Raw genomic sequence first — 26,589 nt, 5'->3', positions numbered from 1 at the left:
ACAGACTTACACTGCAAAAACAGACCACTCCGCCAGCCTTTAGCGTTCTGTTAAAAGAGTTCAAGAAGTTATTCTTGCTTTGAGGCTCCTCCACTGCTGATTTACTCAAGCCATTTGTGCTGGACAGACCGCGAGATCACAGGACACATATGATTCCAAAAATACCATAACAGAATAAACATCCAGAATCATTCTGCACAAATAAACTTGTGTGACGTTTGAGAACTTATTTTCTGTTTAAACAAAAACACATTTCCCTAAAGAAGAGAAACGGCATGCTACTAATAATTACTTGCTAGTAATAACAGTGAAGCCTGTTTTAGCAAACAGCACAAAAACGGTTAGTCTGGTAAAGGTTCTGCTTCTCCTTACGAGTGGTCTGTCCCGGTGTGTGTTCACAGCTTCTACTTTCTGGTCAAATATGTCGACTTTACAGCCTGCAACAGAAAACAAACAGGAAGTATTGAAAAAAAAATTATTAGTATTTAAATCTCTTAAAAAACATTATATAATTAATATAAACTACTTCATCATATTAATAGAAATATTGTCTTTATTTTAGGGCTGTCAGTCAATTAAAATTTTTATCCAATTAATTACATGATCTTTCGATTAATTAATCAAATTAATCGCAAACTAAATTTGACTGTGAAAATACCCACAGAAGATTATTTAAAGCTATGTTTGTGTTAAATGAAAAAAGTATTATGTGATATATGCAAATATGAGACAAAACATATATAGGGGCATTTTTTGCACCAATATCTTGAATTTTATGGTATAACTGCATTTATGGAGTTGTTGACCTGTATCATATTTGTCAACAGTCAACTATATGAAATATAAGATGACGTACCGATCTGGGGACGGTGCCCTTTTATTAAATATATATTTAAATAAGTATAGATTTCAACAAATTTTATTTTGATGTCAAATTTTGTCTAATTTAAATACATAAATATTTGTACTTTAAATATATATACTGTGTTATAATATAATATTTTATTTTATATATATATATATATATATATATATATATATATATATATATATATATATATATATATGGGTAATTCTAGAATTGGGGGTACATTTTGCGTCTTTTAAAAAAACAAACTTCACTGAATCAGTTTTTAAAAATAACACAAATTATATTAAAGGTGCAGTAGGAGATCTTGGAAAATGCTAACTTTAGCCTGATAGCACTGAAAGCGCACGTCCCACCCATCGCCGTCCAAAGCCACACCCCCTGCACGCATATACGCTCACAGACCAGAACACCAGAAACAACATTACTACAATAGGCTACATCAGCGGTTCACAATCCCAGTCCTCCCATGATTCCAGTTCGAAGCGAGCGTATATATTCCATACAAAGGGCATTAAAGTGTGCTTTAATTTAAATAGTATTTATTTACAGAGGTGTATTATGTCACACTTCTCTAGTAAGTTTCTTCTGTGTGTGAAGACAGATCCGTGAATGAATGTTCCGAAGTGAAATAAACTTCAAAGGATTTTCCCTGCTCAGGGTGTAGGGAGCAATGAACACTGTGTTGGGAGCATGTCAATCGGAACACAGTTCATGCACGTAGCTCTCTTCTAACGAGCTGATGATCTGAATCAGGTGTGTTAACAAAAAGAGACATGCAAAATATGCAGAGCGGGGGGCACGAGGACTGGAACTGGGAACACCGCTGGGCTACATCATGTGTCATTCACCGGTGAGAAAACTTTATAGTTCAGTTAGTAAAAGTACTACAATACCAGGAAGGAAAATCGGGTTGTTGATGTTTGCCTGCCATTCTCGCTCTGTCTGCACAGTGTGCGTGATCGCACTGATGACATATCCTGTCTGCGTGAACCAGGTGCGCAGAGGTATGCAAATACATACGTTGACAGGCAGGTAGGAAAGCAAATTAAAACACTCGGACCGAGTGTTTTGATTGGACGAACATTTCTTGGTTCTATGCCTTCCACAGAATATATAAATACAGATAAATACATTTAGACCACTTAACTTAATGATTGCTATCGGGATGTGAAGAGATTTTCAACCAGCATAACAAAAAATGTTTCTGAAGACAATCACCTATTGCACCTTTAAGCTATCACCAAAACAATGCTTTTATGTATATTAAGGGACATTTTGTCTTGAAAATAATAACTGAAAGACCTATTACTGACTGTCTTTGCCTCCTGATTCATACATTCAGCTTGAATTATCATGAAATAATTCAATCTAATTTTCATATTTTTGTGTTTACTCTAAGTTACACGCACAATGGCATAAAATATCAAATTTTTGTAATTTCATTTATTAAAAAAAAAAAAACATTTTGTGTCTGTCCCTACGTTCTGGTCAACTCTGTTACCTCGGTTATAAAAAGACATAAAAATCTTTAAAGCATTCATAGAAAAAAAATGTGACTTGCACCAAGTGTTGTCACTTCCTCTGGTAGGAATCTTTGGAAGGCATTGATGTATGTCTTTATTCTCATTCATTTGTACAAAATGTTTAGGATACACCAATAGTAGATTAATTATTTGTCAAATCTGTTATTTTGATTTTGCAGTGAATCTCTCATTCACTTTTTTTTTAAACAAAATTATTATGGAAATCCATAAAATTCTGTTTTAGACATGCCATGTGGTATCTGGTTTGAGGGTTAGCATCTTAAAGCACAAAATGGTGGAAAATGTCAACTCTGTTATTGGCAATGAGTAACAGAGTCAAATATTCCCAATTACATTTAAGTATTTTGCATTATTATTTTTGTGTTTATTTTGGATTCTGGGTCATTTTACTGTAAATGATACATTTGTTTTATATCATTACAGGCTAAAGAAATTGAATTGCAGGTAAAATAAACTCTCAGCAGCAGAAAGGCAAGGGCAACAGAGGGCACAGCGACATGCTGACCCTGTAAGGAAGGCAGAAAATAGACAGATACACGACACAAAAGGAAAAAAGCACCACTATTCAAAATACAAGCTTGTTTTGCTCTAATGTTTATAAATACTAATGTAAACAAATGGTTTCAAAGTAAATCTAAAATTCTTGCAAACTGCTATTCCTTGAATCAAGAGCTCTTATAATCTATAAAAAAAAAAACTTGCATAGTGCACATTTACATACTAAATAAAGACATATGGGCAGAAATTGCCAATAACTGATTTGCATGCCCAGGGTGAGGGTGCAACTATGTCGTTTTATTTTCCAGATCTGTAATGCATGAGACACATGCAGTTAATTTTCAATTACTTGAAAGATCTGTAATTTGCATGTATTTAATAAAATTATATAGTTGTTACATTTAAAATGGTTTCAGTTTCAGAATCTGGCAGAAAATCATTCTGTTTTTGGTCTTTTAACTGCAGGTGGTCAACTCTGTTTTCTGATGTCAACTCTGTTACCATCAATGTCAACTCTGTTTGTTTAAAGTTTTGCTTTAAAAATGATAATTATATGTGTTTTATTGTTAACAAATTGATCAGAAGCTAATTAGCCTGATTAGTACTACTACTACTACAAGAAATTATACATTTCATTCATTTTTAAAGCTATGTTTAAAGCAAATGCACACCATGTTGGCAACTTTTCAGTTATACGTGTTGATATTTTTACTCTAAAACAAAAAGTCTATATTATTGGGTTTAAAGTTGAATTAATGGATTAAGAGACAGATGTTCTCCTAGGGAGGACAGGGTTTTAAATTGTGTTACATTTGTTAACTGTATATATGTTTGACACACACAATTTGTCTATAACAGAGTTAACAGATTCTTCTGTTAGTACACAGATTTTCAGAATAAATATTTAAAATTTTACATGTTTAAGATCAGCAAATATAGAAAACATTACATTTAAAGTGTGTTCTATCAAAATAAAATGAAAAAGTTTAACAAAAAAATATTCCAAATATTTTTTGTTTTCTTTCTCAGCTTGAAATGTACCTGCAAACCAGAAAACATTAAAAATTATTGCTCTTTTAGATGGGCCTAAGTGAATGAAATGGCACATACCATAAGCCACTGGGGTGAGTTTCAGGACCACATGGAGGGGGCACTTCAGATACGGCAAATCGTCTGTACAATACAAGCACACTAAAATATGAGAAGATCCACTGACATTATGAACACATATTTGAATCAAAGCTGTCATACATGCTTTGTCATACATACATTGTCATAAGAGTTTTGCAACTTAATCTCATAGAGTTTGTCAGAGGATCTTCTTAGGACACTTATTACCTGAACACCAGCCGTCAGAAACCTACATACTCGTGTCTCTCATTATCTCATTATAGTCATCAGTAAGTCACAAGAGGCCTGATATGATTTGAGTGTGTGTGTGTGTGTGTGTGTGTGTGTGTGTTAGTGATGCGCGGATGAGCTAAAATGTCACCCGAATCCGCAGCTTCAAAAAAAATTATCCACCCGCCAACCTATATTTTTGTCTGATTTAGATAACCGCACCCGATCGTCACATTCAGGGTTCATACGGTCATGAAAAACCTGGAAAAGTCATGGAATTTTAAAACAGCAATTTCCAGGCCTGGAAAGTTTTGGAAAAGTCAGGTTTCACAATTCTCTGTACAATAGAACTATGTTTAATCAGGTCCTGAATTTCGGTGCGGTATTGCGCATATATCACATTACTCATTCCCGCAGCTTTCGACTTTAAAATGAGGGCAATTCCTGCAAAACATTTATTCAATATAGCGTGTAGGTTAGATGAGTAAATAAATTCACACAAACCATCAGATCAAATCAGTTATTTGAAAACAGCGTGAGTGATTCAGCTGTACCGCGTCTTCTCTCTTTGACCTTCTCTTCACATCGGTGCATCTAGAGCTGAACGCTGCGATACAAGACTTTAGCTCACGTTTCGGTACAGTTGACAGAATTGTCAATTGACTAATCGGTCATTGTTGCATCGTCACAAAAAATTTTTTATTTGCATGTATTTTTAAGCTTTTCGGTACTCGCGCGCTCCAGAGGTGCTTTTCTGTGTGCTCACAGTCACATCCAAAGTGGCCAAATACACACAAAATGACGTCAAAATGGTCGTCCTGGCGAGTATCCTCATAAGCACTGTCGGTTTTGTCTTAAGTTAATGTAAACAGTTGCGAATGAAAACATGTATCAGTATTGGATCCGTGAAATAGGTCATGTGACAGCAGCCTAATAAAGTTGTGCCGTCTGTCATTAATGTTAATCAAACAACAAAAGACAGTTTATTCAATTTCTTTAGCCTATTTAACACACGTTCATATTTTAGAAAATGTAGTTAATATTTGCATCATTAATGATTTATCTTATCCACCCGCAAATAATCAGAATGCAATTTTTTATTACCCGACCCGCGGATTATACCCAGTGCCGGCAGATATAACCTCCATCCGCACATCACTAATGTGTGTGTGTGATGTACCAGCGCTCTTGTCCAGGAAGTAAGCAAGGAGGCAGCGCATGACAGCCTGGTGGCAGATGACCAGCACGTTGCCTTGTCTCTCCAGCTCCATGATTACTGGCTCTAGCCGCTGCACCAGATCCTGATAGGACTACAGCAAAAGAAGTAGGACAAAAGTCACTGCTAGATATGAACGTTTTTTTGGTTTTATTTTTGAAGAAATTAATACTTTTATTCAGGAGGGATGCAGTAAATTCATCAAAAGTCACAGTAAAGACATTTATAATGTTACAAAAGATTTATATTTCAAATAAAAGCTGTTCTTGACATTTCTATTCATCAAAGAATCCCGAAAATGAAATGTATCACGAGTTTCCACAAAAATATGAAGCATCAAAACTGTTTTCAACATTGATAATAATCAGAAACGTGTCTTGAGCACCAAATCAGCATATTAGAATGATTTCTGAAGGATCATGTGACACTGAAGACTGGAGTAATGATGCTGAAAATTCAGCTTTGATCACAGGAATAAATTACTTTTTACAATATATTCACATAGAAAACTCTCATTTTGAATTGCAAAAATATTTCATAATATTACTTTTTTTACTGTATTTTTGATCGAATAAATGCAGCTTTGGTAAGCAAAAGACACTTCTTTCAGAAAATGGGAGTGAATTATTTTCAGTGAATCAGTCTGAATAGTTCATTAGTCGATCAGTCTAAATCTGAATCATTAAAAAAAAAAAAAATCAACTGAAAAAGTCATGAACAGTTATTATTAAACGTGGGAACTCTAAATGGTGCATCAGGTGTTATAACAGTACAGAAAATACCTCTCCTCCTGGGTATCTGTAATGGTATTTGTCCTGGTCTCTGAGAAAATATTCATCCGGGTATGTTTCTCTAATCTTTTCATATGTCATTTCCTCACAGATGCCCTGATACAAAACATAACCACACATTAAAAATAACAATGCACAAACAGCACAAATGTTTCTCCATCATCAATTCAGATGTTTTGCAGTAATGTGAAATTCTTTTTGCAATATAGAAATAGTTCACCCAAAAATAAATATTTGCTGTTAATTTAGTCATTCTCAGCAGGCCATCCAAGACGTACAGTAGACCAGTTTGTTTATTCATCAGAACAGATTTGGAGAAATGTAGCATTGCATCACTTGCTGACCAATGGATGCTCTGCAGTGAATGGGTGCCGTCAGAATGAGAGTCCAAACAGCTGATAAAAACATCACAATAATCCACACCACTCCAGTCCATCAGTTAACATCTTGTGAAGTGAAAAGCTGTTTGTAAGAAACAAATCCATTATAAAGATGTTTTAACTTGGTCACTTCTGGCCAAAATACGAGTCCATAATAACGCTTCCTCCATCTCCTGTTGTCCTCTCACATCAAAATCCACTGATATATTTGTTTAGAGCTGTTTTGGACTGGTTTCACTTGTAAACGGTGCTTGATCTGTGCAGATTTCTCTCCTGATTCAGACCAGATGACTTTTTCACTGGAGAAAGCAATATTATGAACTCGTATTTTAGCTTAAAGCGATGATTTGAAGTTAAAAACATCTTAATGATGGATTTGTATCTTACAAATCCGCAGCTTTTGGCTTCTCAAGACATTAACTGATGGACTGGAGTGGTGTGGATTACTTGTGGATTATTGTGATGTTTTTATCAGCTGTCATTCTGACGGCACCCATTCACTGCAGAGGATTCACTGGTGAGCAAGTGATGGAATGCTACATTTCTCCAAATCTGATGGAGAAACAAACTCATCTACATCTTGGATTGCCTGAGGGTGAGGACATCTTGAGCAAATTTTCATTTTTGAGTGAACTGCTCCTTAAAAGCATAAAACATCTACCTTGTTTCCCACTTATGTGGAAGCAGACTTTTATTGCACTCATGGCAAAGTTTTCCCAATTATATAGCTGAATTCATTTTGGTGTGGTAAACGAGTTAAATATGATACACCTCCATTAAACATCTGACTCAAATTGACTAATTGCGTGTTAACAGAAAACACCTCTGTTTTATCACAGTAGGTAATGAAGAACAGCCCAGTGTTCATATGAAAACCAGAGGCTGCTGCTGTAATAAAAACAGCGGCAGGAAACTCACGGCATCAATCTCGTTGAGTATTTTCCACTGCTCGTACGGGACACCCAGCTCCTCGGCCGTCTGGATGGTGCGTCTGAGCTGACTGGTCCACACCTTCAGGTCTGGGATCTTCTGGTTTTCCAGGAACCCACGCAGGGCTTCAGAAAACTAACACAGAGCGGGAAAGACGTTAACAAGCCCACAAACATTTCTCACCCACCTGTGGTAAAGGACTGACCCAGAGCATGCTGGGAAGCAACACAGGGTGACTGTGAAAGTGGCTTTACATGTGCTCCAGTAAAAAAAACATGATTAACAAATGCAAACAACTCTCAGTTTTATTATAGTTAACTTAAACTAAAATCTAAAAAATTCTAATTAAAAAAAGAATGCATGAATGAATGAATAAATAAATTAATAAAATAAATAAATAAATGTTATAGTAAAAGAGAATATTAAAAGACATACATATGCATATGTTGCCAAGGCAACATTTCTCATTTTCGTTTAGTTTAACTTAAATTTTGTACTAAAATAACTAAAACTAAATGACAATAAAACATTATCAAAATTTTATTAATAAGAATATTATTTTTATAATAATAATAACAAAAAACTATAAAAACTATATAGTTGTACCTAAAGAAATCTAGTAAAAAAAAAAAGAAAAAAAAAAAGCATAAATGTTATAAAATGCATCATATTTTGTAAGATAGTGTGACGTGCCATTATTTTTGGAATCAGCACCTCAAAATGAGTAAGGAACAAGTATTGGATTTCATTCATCAAATATGATGCAGGACGGTGTTCCAGTATATCAGTGATACTGAAATAAGCCATATTCTATGAAGTGCACCTGTTTTCCTCTGCTGGAGAGCTCTGAATCTCCTCCGATGCAGCCCTGGACGTTGTGCTGGCTCTCGCCGTGGCGGCACAGGTAGATGGAGTGCTTCTGAACGTGAATATTCATGAGGTAGTAGACTATCTTGCTCTGGATGTAATCCTGAACGTGGTTCACCAGGAAACGCTGGCCCACGTTGATCACCTGGATGAAGGACAGGTCCCTGAAAGAGTCCAAGAACAGCCATGAAATGGCTTTACGGATGCCTTCACAAACTGTTACACATGTGTTTGTGGCCTAATGATTTAGACACACACACACACACAATATAATCGCAGTTGTGTTTTATCACTATTGTCCTCGAGTACAGAACAATTAACAGGTGACTCCAGAGGAACCGTTCCTGCATTTAATTGTGTGTAAGACACATTCTGAAAGAAAAACATAATCATCATTACCTTCAACAGTCCCTTCCCTTTTTTAAAACGCATTCATGTTTCTGAGCAATCTGTTCCCCAAAGTTAATAAAAGAGTTGAAAACTCAGTAAATGACTCTCCACAACAGAGTAAAAATAGGTGGTTTTCATTTGTCAAGGATAAAAGATTTTGCTATCTGCTTAGATGTAAAAATGCTCAAATTAAATCGTATATGCTATAGTATAGGAAGTAGTATAATGCTAGGATTACAGTATATGTTTTAGAATTCATATCTGTAAATTAGGTGGCAAAATGATTATTTTGATTAACAGTGTTGTTATTAACTAGAACTTTAAAAAACATTGTTAATTAAAATAAAACAACAATCAAGTACAAATACTGGATGGAAAAAAAAGTAACAGACATTTTGCCTTGGCATACAACTAAACTAAAATAAAATAAGTTTTAAGGTGAAGTACTACAATAAATAAACTAAAAATAAATAGTAACAAAAAAATAAAAATGACAAAAACATTAAATAAAAATTAGAAGTGCTGCTTTAGCAGCTAATTGAAATATATACATTTATGTTGAAGTACTAAAACTTAAACTGAATTAAATAAACTATAAATAAAATATAAATATTTAAAAACTTAATAATTTTGTTGTTTTATAATTTTTCTTAAAGTAAATTTAATTTTCATTTTTGAAAATATTCATAGATACTAGAATATTGTGCATAAGACTGACATGACACCTACATAATCATGACATGTCATGAATATGAAGGGTTTTTATGCATGTTTATGACAACTGTCATTAAGTGTCATTCACTCAGTTAATGTCATTTTTAATGCAAAAATGACATTATTTGACCTAGCCCTAACCTAATCCTACCCCTACCCTTACCCCTAGCCCATAACAAAGACATCTCAAACAATGCCTTCTTTGCATTAACTGAGTGAATGACACTTAATGACAGTTCTCATAAACATGCATAAAAACCATTCATATTCATGACATGCACACCCCTTCAAGTAAAGTGTAACCAATTGAACAGTTTTCTGGATGTTGTATGAGCACTTTCACAGCACAGAATAAAAGCTTGTGGAAGAAATCTGAAGGCAGCTGTGTCTGTAACCACTACAATGGGTTGCAATTTTCCAAGCATCGGCAGATTATTCTATGATCAAAGCCAAAAGCTACTCCTGAGGAATCAGATGTCCAAGACATCCTAATAGATTTTTCAGAGATTCTAGGTTAATATTTGAATATCCACATTATTTTAACACAAACGTAATCGGAATAGAACACTTAGAAAGTATTTAGAGGCATTTGTGATAGTATTTTCACCAAACAAAACCAAGGTGCCAGAATATTAACAAAATATATTCAGTTCTGTACTGCTCTCTGCTGGAGACTGAGTGACATAACAACAGGAAAGCTAAAGATGGTGTTTAGGTCACAGATCAACAGCTGAAATTAAATCCTATCATATAGTCTCCCCAAAAAAAAAAAAAAAAAAAAACCACTAAAATATAAAAAGCTGTAGTAATAATAAAAACAAATCTTTGTTTAAAGGACAAGTCTTGCCAAATGTCTCCTGCTCAGAGATCACTCGGCTAATAGATGATGTTTTGGAAAAATAATAAATAGAAAAAGATACTTTTAAAATGAAAATAAAATCATACTTGTCATGGTCGTCTGGGTCTAACGGCTGATATGTGACTTTATAGCACTCGATTCTCTTCAGGAAATCCTCCATCACGCTCTCGCGGCCTCTCTCAGGATAATCAGGGCTGGAAACCTTCACGTCCTGTGATGAAAATAATGATGTGTTGTGTGTCCAGTGATATTAACTTTTTACATTAACATTTGTATCATCATAAAGATATATGAGTTTATGTATAACTTACATAAATGTGTGCAATGTGTATATTTCTTTACCCTAACATTTTAAACTGCTCAATTTAAAAAGCTCAAATAGTTCCTGTTGTCTCTCAATTCATTTGAGCTACTAAAAGCTGCATAATTATAATAAAATGAAGAAAAAACAACAACTTTTTAACATTTTGTTATCTAACCTTGACAACTTATTCAGATATAACAGCAGTGATAAATATTAACGGAGACACTCACCAGTATGTTGGCAGCAATGACTTCTGGGTCGTCACAAAGCGACTCAACAAAAAACACCTGGAAACAAAACCAAAAATAATCCCATCAAAGACTGCAAGGTCTCTTTTCAGGTTTATGAAGGGCAAACTAGGCTGGCAGAGGAGCTTTATTGATCTCGGGATGCTGTGAACACTGCTTGACGACTGCTGCATGAAGAGCTGCTAATATTTCAGTAAGCGAATCATATTCACACATCCTCTGACCTTATATGAGTTTTCCTTCGCAAAACTCAGGATGAGGCTCCTTCTCTCTCTGGTTGTGTTTGTGGCATCAAAGACCTGACAAGACAAATGATCACATCACACAATTTGCTTACGTCACAAGTGCAATTAGGTGTCATAGAAGCCACTAAAGCATTTTTAATTGATTATAACGACATTTATTTATTTTATGCTCTTTTTTTGACTTTAGAAATTGGTATGGCAAATATTTATGAAATGAAGGTATGGATTTGAATTTTTCTAATGACAATGTGACATGATGAAATGTTTAAACAGCATCTGGGGCAGTGATATTTTAATTTTATTTATATATTATGGTATTCATTAATCATTTGAATTAGCTTTATTTTTATATTTTCATTCTAATAATTTTTTCGATTTAATATTACGTTCAGTAGTAATTTTATTTTTTTAATATTTCAGTTTAGCTTTAATTTATTTTTAGTTTAGTTTATAGCAGTTTTAATCATTTTAGTACTTTAAATTATTTTAGTTAGTTGTCAACACAGCATTATAATTTATTTTAATATTTACATTTAGCTTTTCATTCCAGTTTTTAGTAGTTTTAATAAATTTTAGCACTTGACCTTATTTCGGTTAGTTGCCAATTTTAATATTAATTTAAATTGTAGTGATTCTATTATGAACTTCTGCCATTTTAATATTTTTTTTAAACATTTAAATTTAACTTTAATTTATTTTAATTTGACTTTTTAGAAGTTTTAATAATGTTAGCACTTCAAATTAAACTTATTTCAGTTAGTTGCCAATTTTATTTTTAGTTCAAGTTGTAATAATTATATTATGTGATTGTCATTTTTTAATATTTCTATTTAGCATTAATTTATTTCCGATTTCAGATTTTTTCTTCTTCAGTTTTTAGTAGTTTTATTTCAGTTATTTGCCAAAGCAGCATTCCTAATTCTATATTTTTCATCTAATTTTATTTTATTTCAATTAACAAAAATCATTTTGATAGCAATGACACCACTGATCTGATGCAACTATACACTGTGAAACAACTAACACTCCAGCACACAAGTGATTAATATTTGAGCTAATAAACAAAGAAATTTGAGTTTCAGTATGTGTGAAGTCCAAAGATAAATGTGTCCAAAGAGCAGAACTTACCGCGATCTGCCCTCCCTCCTCACTCAGATAAGATTTCACATCCTGTAGAGCCACGATGGCACACTGTCTGAGAGAAACAACAGACGGCCAATCATCATCCCAGAACCAGAACCACCACAATCACATTAAACTCAACAGCACCAGCAGATGATGCCACTGATACCGACTCGACTCACCAGCACCAATCAGAATCAATTAAAAGGCGTTTATTCTTGCTTATTTGAAACATAATTTGATGTGAATATGACATTATGTCTCATAGTGCAACTCCAAACTTCCTCCTGATCATTTCCTGAAATGGCTGAAACAGACTGCTGTAGAAACATCCTCTTGTGTCGGAGGTATTTGTGTAATGTAGGTGTAACGGTGTGGATACTCACCTCCTGATTTTCATGGCCTTTTCATTGTCGTGACGGAAGAAGTCGTAAGACTTGTACGACTGCACCGCCTCACGTCGATAAACACCCAGGTTAAAAACTGACAGAAACACACAACTGTTACCAACATACAGGGAAAGCAACAGGGTTTTTGGAAACTTCAGAGTGAAACACTATAGTAGAATATTTTACAGATCCAGTGCCAATGCTAGAAACATGCCAAGGCTAGAAAGTTATAAATTCGTAATTTTGTATTTACATCTTGCAATTGTTTTTTTTGTTTTTTCTGTGATGGAATAAGAAATAAAAAAAGGTAATTGGAATATTTTTTTCTTGCAATTCCGAGATTTTATCTCACCGTTCTGACTTTGTAAGTTATATCTCGCAATTGCAAGTTATAAACCTGTAAAATTGCTAGCTTACACCTCTCGATTCTGTTGTGTTTCTGCGAGGGAATTAAACATTTTAAAAAGTAATTGCGACTTTTTAATCTCACAATTCTTACTTTTTCTCACAATTGCAAGTTTATATCTCACAATTCTTACTTTTTCTTGCAATTTCAAGTTTATCTCATAATTGCAAGTTTATATCTCACAATTACTTTTTCTCGCAATTGCAAGTTTATCTCATAATTGCAAGTTTATATCACACAATTGTTAGCTTACTTTTTCTCGCAAATGCAAGTTTATATCTCACAATTACTTTTTCTCGCAATTGCAAGTTTATATCTCACAACTGTTAGCTTACTTTTTCTCGCAAATGCAAGTTTATATCTCACAATTACTTTTTCTCGCAATTGCAAGTTTATATCTCACAAATGTTAGCTTACTTTTTCTCGCAAATGCAAGTTTATATCTCACAATTCTTACTTTTTCTCACAATTGCAAGTTTATCTCATAATTGCAAGTTTATATCTTACAATTCTTAGTTTAGTTCTTATTGGGAGTTTATAACTCACAATGACGACTTTTTTTCTTTCAATTTTGTTTTTGTCTTTTCTCAGAATTGCAAGTTGTAAACTCAATGCTAGTTTGCACGTTGCAGACCTATTTACGCCATGAAATAAAAATTGTATACATATCTCACAAATCTGACTCTTTTCGTGTCACAATTCAGAATGAGAAAAAAAAGTCAGAATTGTGAGATATAAATTTAGAATTCTAAGGAGGAAAAAAAATCTGAATTGTTCAATTAAAAAGTCGCAAATATACCTTATTATTTCAATTTTTTTATAATTATTATTATTTGAATTAATTCAGATTATTTATTCTTTCTGGTTTCATTTAAGAAATAATTTTGGTGTTTCATCCCCAGGTATAATTACATAAATAATTATAATAAATACAGAAGTATGTTGAATGAGCTCCACTCAGAACAACTCTCATTTTTCTCTCACCTTTCGTGGGAACCCCAATCCAGTTGAGGTATCGCGTCAGCTTCTTAGATATGTATGTCTTTCCTCTGGCAGGAAGGCCGATCAATACAATGACAGTAGGGGAGTTAGTCATGTATGACGCCCATGCTATGAAAACAAAAAAACAAACATTATTTACTTTTAACAATTTCCTTCTCAGTGCAGGACAAACCAGTGTGATGATATCAGACGAACATTCTGTTCCCAGGTCATCATATTTATACTCATAACAGCTACAGCTTTCAGATGTTTCTCATGCCTGGAATTAAGTGACGTTCATGAGGATTTCACTGAGGGCATGAAGCTTTCATGCTGCTTATTGACATCATTTCCTTATCAATTATGCATGAGAGTAGCTTGAGGCTTATTGTATTTAATAAATGCCAAGTGTTTCTGAGAATGAAACAGCAGCTGAACAGCAAACCCATATACCCACCATGCATACATATCATATTATTTCTATATTATTATGGTATTTATTAATATTTTGAATTTGCTTTCATTTTTAATAGTCAATTTTAAGTTTTAGTAATTTTGTTATAAGCTTTTGCACTTTGTAGTTTTTTTTGGTAATATTTCTATATAGCTTGCTTAATTTTATTTCAGTTTTAGTTTAAATAATTTTAGTACATCAGCTTAAACCTACATATTTTAGTTAGATGCCAAGGCACCATTTTTAATTTTATTTTAATATAAGTTTCATTTAATCTAATATTTTTATTTTATTTTATATGATATTTAAAATAAATTGATTTTATTTTTACATACATTAATATTTTGAGCAACTCATCAGCAAACCCATATACCAACCATGCATACTTCAGCAAATCAGTGTTATTTTAATATTATTTATATACTATTATAGTATTTATAAATATTTTGAATTAGTATTTATTTTTATAGTTTCTGTTTTTATGTGCTTTTAATATATATTTCTATATAGCATTAATTAATTTTATTTCAGTTTTATTTGAAATAAGTTTAGTATATAAGTTCAGTAAGTTGTGAGGGCAATGTTTCTTATTTTATTTTAATTTAGGTTTCATCTAATATTTATATTTTGTTATATTTAAAATAAAATATATTTAAAATAAACTATAATAACAATCATAAAATAAAATATGTTTATTACATATTTTTAATATATATTTTCTCATGTACATTATTACTTTATTTCAATTATTTATTCAATTTTTTTTTTTTTTTTTTTTAGTTAGCAATAACACATCTTGCAAATTACATCAATTATATATTTGACTTGGTTGCTATAGGATTGCTAAGGTGACAGGATAATTGCAAGGGCGTTGCTAGGTGGTTGCTTATTGGCCGTACACTAATTCTCTATGATGTTCTTGCCTGTGCATCAATATATTACTCTGCACTGAAGAAGAGAAACAGGACCCGACACGCCTCTTAACAGGGCTTTACATTCCACAAAAACCCCGTCTGGACGCAAAGCTCAAATTCCAATCTGATTTAGATTTCTCTTTCAGCTTGAACGAACATGTTAAAGCTCAACTCTCTGAATGTCAGATTCATTTTGAAAAACTACAGCATGTCTTGAAGTGCAAAGTTCCCAGACGGCCATCACAAGCACTGCCAACTAAAACAAGGGGCTTCTTACTATACAAGGAAATAAGTGATGTTTTTACACAAAAACACCTTCATAACCACATCAATACACTCTAAATGAGTCATTTAATAAGCATGTATGATGTTGCATATATTATAAGATCTTACATCTGTGACCGCCTTAATGAACATAAAGCTAACTGTATTTGCATACTGATAGATAGGGAGTGCTGAAGTCTGTGAAAAAGAGAAACGTATATGTATAATGTATAAATGTTTAAATATGTAAAAAATAAAATGTATAAATAAAAGTAAAATAAATAAAACCAGATTAAAATAAATTAAATAAAACATAAAATAAATTAGATTAAAAAAAATGAATTAGGTTAAAATAAATTAATTTTAAAAATGTTTAAATTAAAATTAGATTAAATAAACAGATTTGATTAAATAAGTGCTTAAACATTTAAACAAACAAACAAACTCTGTAGTGAGTTATAAAAAAAAAACAATAGAATCTATTATTATTATTATAAATTAAATACTAATATTTAAATTAGTATAAATGGGTCTCTTGCACGAGGATGATCATATATCTTTGATATTTGCCATCTAAAAGATTGAAAACCCTTGATTTACAGCTCAATAACTGTACTCATCATAAACACGGAGTAACCTGATGTTAAATGATCGGGGTTTGAACCTACAACCTTTCAGTTATATTTAGCTACATATGAGTGCTATAGCAAGCCTAGATCTAAGCTGGTAACTAAAAGGTTATGAGTTTGAATTCCCACAAAGGTTGATCCACCATTGAGCATTGAATCAATACACTGAATCTCAAAGTATTAAAATGAGCATAAATAATAACAATAACTCACAGCATTTCTTCTCATTGACTCTGGGCTCCGCCTTCTTGCTGTCGTTTGAATTGTCCATGACTTTAGGTGCAGATTGACGATCTTGATGGACAGGTGTGAGGGTCACCAGAGGTCAGTCCACCTGCGCAGGTATCACGAGACTGAGATTAGGTCATTACTGGCCTGGCATTTTTGCACATATGCTGCTTTATTAGCCTCCAAGACAGGAATAAAAAATCAAAGCTGCATTTACTCACTCCGCCGCGGAGAGAACACAAACACGCGGACCATTTCCCATTCAAACGCAGTTAAAACTGTTTTTCCATTAAATCTCTAGGACAGCGCAGTCTTGATGTGACCGCTGTGTTTCAGGAAGTGTTTGTGTCTGCCGGAGATGCCCACGAACATCCAACCCATAGAGAAACAATAAACGCTAGAAGAGAGATTAGCATCGCCTGAGTGACAGAATGGGCGGAGTTAGAGGCGCGAATCTTGTCTACGATCAAGGCACGATCGGTATAAATAATAATTATTTTATTTCTACTTTTCATTCTGTGTTCTTTCAGTTTCATAATATTAAAGTTCTCAGTATGATTACAGCAGGTTCAAAAAATATCCAAATCGTTTCTGGGAGAAAAGCATTGTCACGTGATACCTGTTACTTTTCACAGCGGTGTATTAATCAGATGAGGCTTTTAATAACAATTTTGTTGTAGAAAATTGTGCACATTTTTATTTATATGTCAGGTCTTAATTAATGAAAGTATTTTTAAAATTTGTATTATATATTGTATAGTTTTTACACATATCTTGAATGCGGCTCAATGAGGATTCAGACCGGAGAGCCGCGAATCGCCCCCTGCTGGAGGAACATCTCCGCGTCTCAAAGGAAACAGTAACAAGCCAGTCACTTTTGCCGCTCAACGGTCTGAACCAATCACGGTCTGAAGAGCTTTGGGGGCGGGGTTTGTTGCGCTTGCCTGATTGGACATACTTAACATCAATCAGAAAAGTATGAGGCGCATGTAAAAACTAACAACATGCATAACAGATCAGCTCTATCTATCCATCTATCTATCTTTCAAAATAAAACGTTTTCCCTAACGAACCTCTTTGGATAAACATTTAGATTTAGATAAACATGAGAACAATTATATTCTAAAAAGTACTCCAATCAATTTTGAGACCTGTGTTCCTTAACAGGTCAGCGACAGTGTATTAAATATTTTGTGGAATTAAAACGTATAAAACCTTTGGTTTTATGTACGATATTTGTTGTATATTGAATTTTGACACATTAATTGATATGAATGCTAAACTTACATTGATCTACAAGAAATGTTGTGCAAACAAAACAAAACAAAAATAAATATATTAAAATGCATAAATAATAAAAATGTTTAAAATAAATATGCATACAATAAAAATTATATTAAAATAAATGTAAATAAAATAAATTAGTATAAAATAAACATTTGATTAAAATAACCGAATAATATCTATATAAAACACTTAATCGGATTAAAATAAGTATACAATAAACATTTGAAATAAATCAACATCTAATAATTCCTTACTAAATAGAAAAAATAAAGTTAACCTTAATAGAATCTCAACCTTATAAAACATGAATAGAATTTAAATATTTTCCAAATAATAATTAAATAGTATACATTTATTTATTTAATAATTACAAATATTAATATTATTGAAATTGTGTCTTTACACAAAAATATATAAATACACATTATGCTTATGCACAAACATGGAAAATCTTGTGACCTTTTCTATAGAAAAGATGCTACAAACATCCAATACACATCATCATGCTATTGTTTAATTTATGCAATTCATGCATCTACTTTTTACACTTTTTTTACCATTTAAACAAACACTGCTTGCAGCACAGACATTTCTACAGGTCTGGATTTTTTAATGGGAATGATATAATAAATTCATTCATGTATATAAATATTTGAGAAAAAGACGAACGTGATAACTATATATCGCACTTTACCAAGCCAGCAGCTCATAAATTTGCATCGTTTTTCCTATAATGCAAAACCCTCAGCCGGGCTGAGCTGGCAGTCTTGTAACCTGTAGAAAGCCTTCATCTGCGCTGCCTGCCAAAGGAAATGTTTCTTTTGTGCTGCATACTCAGTCATTGATTTGCTAAATAAGGCCTCCTTCTGGCCATTGTGAAAACGCTCTGCTGTTTCTCAGGATATGTGAGGTCTGCCGCTCTCAGATTCCTTTGCCTTGTATGGCTAAAGGCTCCAGACGCGCCCGGCTGCGGGACGCTGACCTTATTGGCCGGCTCAGGAACAGGGAGGTGTGGAGAAAAGCCTGAAAAACCAAACAAACTTCCCTTCAGCCCAGCGCAGGAACAGACCCGACGCACACAGACCTTATTCAACCCTTTTCAACTTAAAAACAAGGTAAGAACTCCTAATCATTGCTGGCTTTGTTAATGGTTAACGGATATAATACAGTTTCAGTTTTAACTTCTGAACAGGTTGATTTTGTAAATGTCTGCAAATGTACTATAGTTTCAAAACAGTTTATTTATATGATATTTTAGTAAAGTCTATCATTCAACAGCAAGGTTTTGGGTTCCTATATGTATAAGTGAACGGGTATATTTTAGGTTATGCAACATTTCACCATTTTCAGTCTTTTGCGCGCGCGTGTGTGCGTGTGCGCATTTTTTCCAGTACAAACATTGTATGTTCTATAAAATAGGTATATTATATATCATAAATTTTACATATTTCTATATATTTAATTATCATATATATATATAAATATATTAATTACTTATTTAATTATTTTTAAATAGGTTTCATATCACATATTTCATTTAAATTATTAATAATGGGATTTGGCATAAATTATTTTAATTATTTTTATAAATATTCCTAGTAGTCCCTTTAATTCTGTACTTTTAGAAAAATTACAAAAAAAAAAAAAAAATTGTTTTCGATGAATTATAGCATGTCACACCACAGGATGCTGCTGCTTGAAAATTCATGTCCATTTCATTTTGACAGCATCAAATGTGCCTCTAACTATTATGATATAAGACTGAATGCATATACAGAGTGTTTTTTCGTGTAATTTTGTACCGTCGATGGCATTGCTCCATGGTATTGTGCGTTGTCCTCCAGACTGCGATAAGTGGACTCTAATGAATTTAATCTCTTATCTCTTCCTTCTACAGAAGCAAACCCTGCGGCCAGAATGTCTGCAGCCAAGCGTGCCAAAGGAAAGACCACAAAGAAGCGGCCGCAGAGGGCCACGTCCAACGTCTTCGCCATGTTTGACCAATCACAGATCCAGGAGTTCAAAGAGGCCTTCAACATGATCGATCAGAACAGAGACGGATTCATCGATAAGGAGGATCTACACGACATGCTGGCCTCTCTGGGTTATCTATCTATCTATCTAAATATTTATGTATTTAATTATAGGCTTCATTTTTTATTTTGAGCTGAAATATGACCTTATAGTTTATAAAATTAAGTTTTGTAAGATGATGTTTTTTGTGTGTGTGTGTGTAAATTATTTTTTTTGGCTTCATTTTTAGTTTTCATTTTGTACTGAGATTACTTTAGATTAAATTTTGTAAGAATGAACTTTTTTTCATGAATATTTTATATTTTTTTAATGTAATACATATATATATACACAGTCATGGCCAAATATATCGGCACCCTTGGTAAATATGATCAAAGAAGGCTGTGAAAATTAATCTGCATGTCGGTGCTTCTTCTCTTCAGTTCACTCATCTTCTACAGGGTTCAGGTCAGAGGACTGGAATGGCCAGCAGAAGCTTGGTTTTGTGCTCAGTGATCCATTTTTGTGTTGTTTTTGAGGTTTGTGTTTGGATTATTGTATGGTTGGAAGATCCAAACATGGCCCATTATGAGATTTCTAACAGAGTCAGTCACTTTTTTTTTATCTACTGGTATTTGATAGAATCCATGATGCCATGTGTCTAAACAAGATGTCCAGGACCTCCAGCAGAAATATAGGCCCACAACATCAAAAATACAGCAGTATATTTCATTGTACACATGGGAATATGCTGGAGTTTGTTTTTGGATGAGCGAGGAGAATTTTTCTTGAAAGCCTCCCAAACAACATGTGGTGATGTAGGTGCTGTTTGACAATTGTTTAAGTTTTCTGACCCCGAGACTCAACTATTTTCTGCAATTCTCCAGCTGTGGTCCTTGGAGAGTCTTTAGCCGCTCAAACTCTCCTCCTCACCGTGCATTAGGACGATATACACACGTCCTTTTCCAGGCAGTTTCCTAACATTTTATGTTGATTGGAAATTCTTAATTATTGCCCTGATGGTGGAAATGGGAATTTTCACTGCTCTAGCTCTTTTCTTAAAGCCACTTCACTAATTTGTGAAGCTCAATTATCTTTTGCTGCACATCAGAAATATATTCTTTGGTTTTTCTCATTGTGATGGATGATTAAGGGAATTTGAGCTTTGTTTTCCCTCCTATTTATATTTCTGTGAAACAGGAAGCCATGGCTGGATAATTTTATATGGGAATATACTTCAGAGATATTTTACTCATAAGAATTTCTAGGGGTGCCAATAATTGTGTCCAACGTGTTTTTGAGAAAAACATTTATTTCATAATGATATTTCCCCCCATTTAAAATTTTTATTATCCAATTAAAGGTTAGATTTTTGTGAATTTTTTCAAATAAAAGATCAAAAGGATTAACAATGCTGATTCATTTTCACAGCCTTCTTTGATCATATTTACCAAGGATGCCGTCTATTTATATATATAGACACACACACATGTATTCGAGTAAATATTTAGGTCACACTTTATATTAGGTGGCCTTAACTACTATGTACTTACATCAACAAAATAAGTACAATGTACTTATTGTGTTCACATTGTATTGCAAAACACTTTTGCTGCTATTGAGGTGGGATATGGGTAAGGTTAGGGGCAGGTTTGGTGGTATGGGTAGGTTTAAGGGTGGGTTAAGGTATAAGGGATGGGTCAACAGTGTAATTATAAATGTAATTACAGAAATTAATTACATATAGGTATTTCTAAAAATATAAGTACAATGTAAAAACATGTATGTACACAATAAGTGCATTGTACCGAATGATTAATTTAAATGTAAGTACATAGTAGTTAAGGCCACCTAATATAAAGTGGGACCAATATTTAATTTGTTCATTTAAAAAAAATATGCTTAATTAATTTTGGGGTGAAATTAGAGAATGAATGACTGACTGAATGAATGAGGATTCATTTTTCTTTTAAACGAAATATGACCTTAGTTTGGAAGATAAGGTTTTGTGAGATTCATCCAATAATATCCTTGTTTTTACTGAATTATTTTATTTATTTATTTATTTAGAAAAATATATATATTTATTTATGAATTAATTTGACCATCCAATAATATATTTTGCCAATAATATTCTGCAGGCCAAATAACATGAGATATCAACCATTTCTCACAACTACACTGGAATGTAGCCCTGCATCTGAGGGTTTATTCATGTTTCTCCAGGGAAGAACCCGTCTGACGAGTACCTGGAGGGAATGATGAGCGAAGCTCCAGGTCCCATCAACTTCACCATGTTCCTCACCATGTTTGGAGAACGTCTGAACGGCACCGATCCTGAAGACGTCATACGAAACGCCTTCACATGCTTTGACGAAGATGCTTCTGGTACAGCCTTAATCCTAGTGAACATATAATATGTTTATGTGTTAATTAACTGCATTGTGCCATCTCAAGCTAAATTAATAGATCTAAATGCATGTTTTGGTATAATTATGCCCTCATGAAGGTAAGAGGATTGACAGTTTAAAATGACATTATAAGCCTTGTTCTCAAAGTCATGAAACTACAAGCTTCTTAGAAAGAGCAACTTTACTGTACAAAATCATGGGAACTGTTGATATTTAAGATTTTCCCTTGACAAACATAACAAATGTAAGATAAACCGATTATAAATATATATTTCTGAAATAATTCATTACATTACAATTATAGTTATAAAACATGTTATTTTAGTTTAATTTCATTTACTAAAATAACTCAAACTGAAATGAAAGAATTAAACGAAATAAACACTACGCTACTATGTTTTTAAAAAAATTATTATTATTACAAAAACACAATAAAACTACTAAACATTTTACTAAAATTAAAATATATATATATATATATATATATATATATATATATATATATATACCATTTACCTCACATTAAAAAATTAACTACCGTATTGACCCGAATATAAGACGATGTTTTTTCCTTGGAAATACATCTGAAAAAACGCGGTCGTCTTATATTCAGGGTCTAGACTTTGACATGTCAATAATACACCCACAACAATAGGTGGCGCCAAAAACGCATAAAACTAGTGTGCGATGAAATATGTAATGTAATGTGTGTTGTAAAGATCGCGAATGAAAACAAATGAAAAAGAAAAGCTTACAGCAGCATGATCATGACTGTCATGTTAGCCTGATGGGACCAAACTTCCTCTGTAAGTGATTTTAAAACATAAGACAGTACCCAGATTTGAAGACTACAATAAGATTTCACTTCTACTGATAATAACGTTTTGGTAGGCTACTATGAGTTGGATAGCCTAATTGTTATATAATTCAGATGGGCTACCTGTTATTTCAATGGTATATCAAAATTTTCCAATGTCATTGTTGGTACATTTTACCAGTATTAACCATACTTTCAAAACAAAAATTAGAATTGGAAAAATATGCAATATGAAAATAATTTAAGAACAAATGTGTTTTACAGAGAGAGGAAAAAAAAAGAAGCAAGATTTGGTTTTCAAAAAGCCTTTTTCCAACAGGTACATCTGGAAAAAGGGGGGTCGTCTTATAATCAGGGTCGTCTTATATTCGGGACAATACGGTAATTCAAAATGTTAATTAAAAACTATAATAGTATTTCAATGATATTAAAATGACACTTACCTTAAAGGACATACCAAAATAACATTCTCATGATATACGGGGGAAAAAGCATTCAAAATAATATGTAACCCTGGACCACAAAACCAGTCTTAAGTCGCTGGGGTATATTTGTAGCAATAGCCAAAAATACATTGTATGGGTCAAAATTATTGATTTTTCTTTTATGCCAAAAATCATTAGGATATTAAGTAAAGATCATGTTCCATGAAGATATTTTGTAAATTTCCTACTGTAAATATATAAAAACTTTCTCAGACGATTTTCTCAATATTTAGATTTTTTTGCACCCTCAGATTCCAGATTTTCAAATAGTTGTATCTCAGCCATTGTCTGATCCTAACAAACCATACATCAATGGAAAGCTTATTTATTCAGCTTTCAGATCATGTATAAATCTCAATTTTGAAAACCTGACCCTTATGGTTATGTGGTCTATGGTCACTAATATATTTATTGGATTTTTGTTGATCTGTTTAGAAAATTGTTTATATTATCATAATAAAAACTCATCAACTGTTCATTGTCAGAAATTTTTAACCATTTTTGAAAGACACAAATGGCACCTGATTTTCTTTATAATGACTCAGAGGTTGTGATCTTCACATATAAGTAACCAGACAGCCTTATGTGACGCCTGTAACAGGTTTCATCCATGAGGACCATCTCCGCGAGCTGCTGACCACCATGGGTGATCGTTTCACAGATGAAGAAGTGGACGAGCTGTTTCGCGAGGCGCCAATCGACAAGAAAGGAAACTTCAACTACGTGGAGTTCACTCGCATCCTCAAACACGGGGCCAAAGACAAGGACGACATATAAAACACAGCAGCAGATTCATATGTACCTCAGGATCTAATGATACTGATGATTCAACAGTTCAGTCTTTTCACTTCAGACAATAAGAAACCACACTGCAATGCACTAGAAACCACTCAAAATGCCTTAGCATATATTTCACATTGTGTTGCCGAGTGCTGCATGTGCGAACATACTTTAGAGCCTGTATTCGTTTTTTCTTTCTTCGTCTCTCCAGATGAAATAACCTGTTGTGTGTGAGACTGAAGCAGATAATTATACTCATCGTATCTACAGAAGCCAATTTAGAAGTCCAAAAACATCCTTTAACATGAAGATAGGTTTGAAGTTCAAGATATTAAGAAGCTTCACAATATAGTTTTGCTGATTTCATGTATTAAGAATAAAGTTTGTACATTTCAGAATAAGTCCTATAAGAAATTGAATTAATTAGCAATTAGCATCATTTTAAAATAAAGACGTTTTTCCACTTTACCGTTTACAATTTCTGCTCCATCACACAAAATGCAGACAAATAAAAAGGCCAATCCTGGTTTCTGGCTTTTAACAGCAAAAGTTCACCCCAAAAAATGGAAACTACCTGACAATTTACTCACCCTTAGGACATCCAAGATGTAGATGAGTTTCTTCATCAGACTTGGAGAAATGTAGCACTTGCTCACCAATGGATCCTCTGCAGTGAATGGGTGCCGTCAGATTCCAAACAGCTGATAAAAACATCACAATAATCCACAATCCACACTACTCCAGTCCATCAGTTAATGTCTTGAGAAGTGAAAGCTGCGTGTTTGTAAGAAACAAAACCATCACTAAGACATTTTAACTTCAAAGTGTCGCTTCCGACTAAAATATGAGTCTATAATCCATATAATGCTTTCTCCTATAACCTGAACAATATAAAAGCATCAAACAACAAACACCACATCCGTTGCTTGCCATGTTCTTGTTAAATAAAACTTTATTTTGATTGTAAAAGAAATATTTCCCACAACAATCCTACAATCTACAGAGTGTAACGCTGTATATCTATATTACTTTAAAACATGTCAGCTCTGAAAAATAATAGCCATCAATGATATCTATTGTAAATCTCTCTTTCTCTGGACTCTGTCTGGAGATGCTAGAATGAGATATTGGCCTGTATGCATATTGAATTCACTGATCCATGATCAGATTCCATGTGTTTTTATATTGGTCACAAAAGCACTCAAAAACAGAACCAAACTCACAAGTGTTTGACCAGTGTTAAACCAACAGCTTTCTAGATCATCATAATATGGCACTTTCCACAAAAACGGTACAGAAAAGGCTATGAACTTTAAAAAGTCACGCCTAAGAAAAACTATACATTACCCAATATGAGCGGTTTTGTTTTCTATTCATGGCATAATTGGTTTGCAATTTGAAATCATCTTGCCAATATTTAGGCAAACCCTGACGTAATTCTTTAATATTTTTTAGCAATAAACGTGTCAAGTAACGTACTTTTAGAGAAAAGCGTAACGGTCAAATATGATCACGTGATCCTTGATAACCAATCACACCACGGTCTTGAGTACCATACCATAAAAAACCATTACCATAAACTGAATCCTAAATGTCGCAAATTTGTCCTTGACTTCTCTTATAAAAACTTTCCGTTGTAAACTTAAAATAGATCAATCCAAAATGAACGTTTGTTCAAGATTAACTGACAGGCTGTCGATTCATTAAACGATACACTGTTTTCCCACAAAAGCAGTTTATTCAGCTTAGTGAAGCCTCTCCTCCATTGACATCCATTCAAAAAACTGCATCTTATCGTACCGCAGCGAAGTACGCTTGTTTTGCTAACATTGTTGCCGTAAAGCGATCCGCCTTTTTCGCGGAATTTCGTACCCGCGTACAATAAACAAAACAGCGAACCAAGAATGATTTTGAAAATGACATTTAAAAGGTAAAAAACTTACATACAGCTCCTGCAAACTGCTTGATTTTGACAAATGCTGTCAACGTTATAATTTGTGTAAAATACTATAATGGAATGAAATGATTTACTTTTTTTTTCTTTTTCTTTTAGGCTATTATTTACTTCTCTTCCCACCACTTTGTCCAAATGACGTCACTTCCTGTGTCACATTTGTATTGGGGCAAATCAAAGTAATTTGAGCTACACTGCTAAGTTAAATATATTAAAACATCCATTAAATGTATATATTTTTTATCTATATTAAATGC

General features: G+C 33.3%; 2 protein-coding genes across 7 annotated transcripts in view; one reads left to right on the top strand and one right to left on the bottom strand.

Annotated features, from left to right (window-relative positions):
• Window positions 1-18,833, bottom strand: part of pfkfb2a (6-phosphofructo-2-kinase/fructose-2,6-biphosphatase 2a) — a 33,193-nt gene extending 14,360 nt beyond the window's left edge. For 3 of the 6 annotated variants that reach the window (XR_009268885.1, XR_009268886.1, XM_058763981.1), the window contains exons 1-14: window positions 16,807-17,004; window positions 16,571-16,691; window positions 14,100-14,225; window positions 12,707-12,803; window positions 12,327-12,393; window positions 11,178-11,252; window positions 10,936-10,992; window positions 10,488-10,612; window positions 8,395-8,602; window positions 7,560-7,706; window positions 6,253-6,357; window positions 5,435-5,564; window positions 4,024-4,086; window positions 373-437 (exon numbers count right to left, since the gene is read on the bottom strand). Coding sequence is in view for 4 of the 6 variants with exons in the window: in XM_058763981.1 (XP_058619964.1) it covers window positions 373-437; window positions 4,024-4,086; window positions 5,435-5,564; window positions 6,253-6,357; window positions 7,560-7,706; window positions 8,395-8,602; window positions 10,488-10,612; window positions 10,936-10,992; window positions 11,178-11,252; window positions 12,327-12,393; window positions 12,707-12,803; window positions 14,100-14,225; window positions 16,571-16,628 (1,323 nt within the window). In the remaining 2 variants the exon portion in view is untranslated. Of the gene's footprint in view, window positions 1-10; window positions 48-372; window positions 438-4,023; window positions 4,087-5,434; window positions 5,565-6,252; window positions 6,358-7,559; window positions 7,707-8,394; window positions 8,603-10,487; window positions 10,613-10,935; window positions 10,993-11,177; window positions 11,253-12,326; window positions 12,394-12,706; window positions 12,804-14,099; window positions 14,226-16,570; window positions 16,692-16,806; window positions 17,009-18,706 lie in introns of those variants that run through there. The other 3 variants (XM_058763983.1, XM_058763982.1, XM_058763984.1) reach the window with 3 other exon arrangements.
• A 6-nt stretch (window positions 18,834-18,839) lies between these two features.
• On the top strand, window positions 18,840-24,846 carry myl9a (myosin, light chain 9a, regulatory). The gene is made up of 4 exons (XM_058763985.1): window positions 18,840-18,987; window positions 19,770-19,976; window positions 22,112-22,273; window positions 24,200-24,846. The coding sequence occupies exons 2-4, from the start codon at window positions 19,790-19,792 to the stop codon at window positions 24,373-24,375; spliced, it is 525 nt and encodes a 174-aa protein (XP_058619968.1). The 5' UTR covers window positions 18,840-18,987; window positions 19,770-19,789; the 3' UTR covers window positions 24,376-24,846.
• The last annotated feature ends 1,743 nt before the right edge of the window (window positions 24,847-26,589 follow it).

Source organism: Onychostoma macrolepis, chromosome 23 (assembly GCF_012432095.1).
Source record: "Onychostoma macrolepis isolate SWU-2019 chromosome 23, ASM1243209v1, whole genome shotgun sequence".
Taxonomy (NCBI): domain Eukaryota; kingdom Metazoa; phylum Chordata; class Actinopteri; order Cypriniformes; family Cyprinidae; genus Onychostoma; species Onychostoma macrolepis.
The sequence above is the reverse complement of the archived record's forward strand: the minus strand, read 5'-3'. Positions and strand labels throughout refer to the sequence as shown.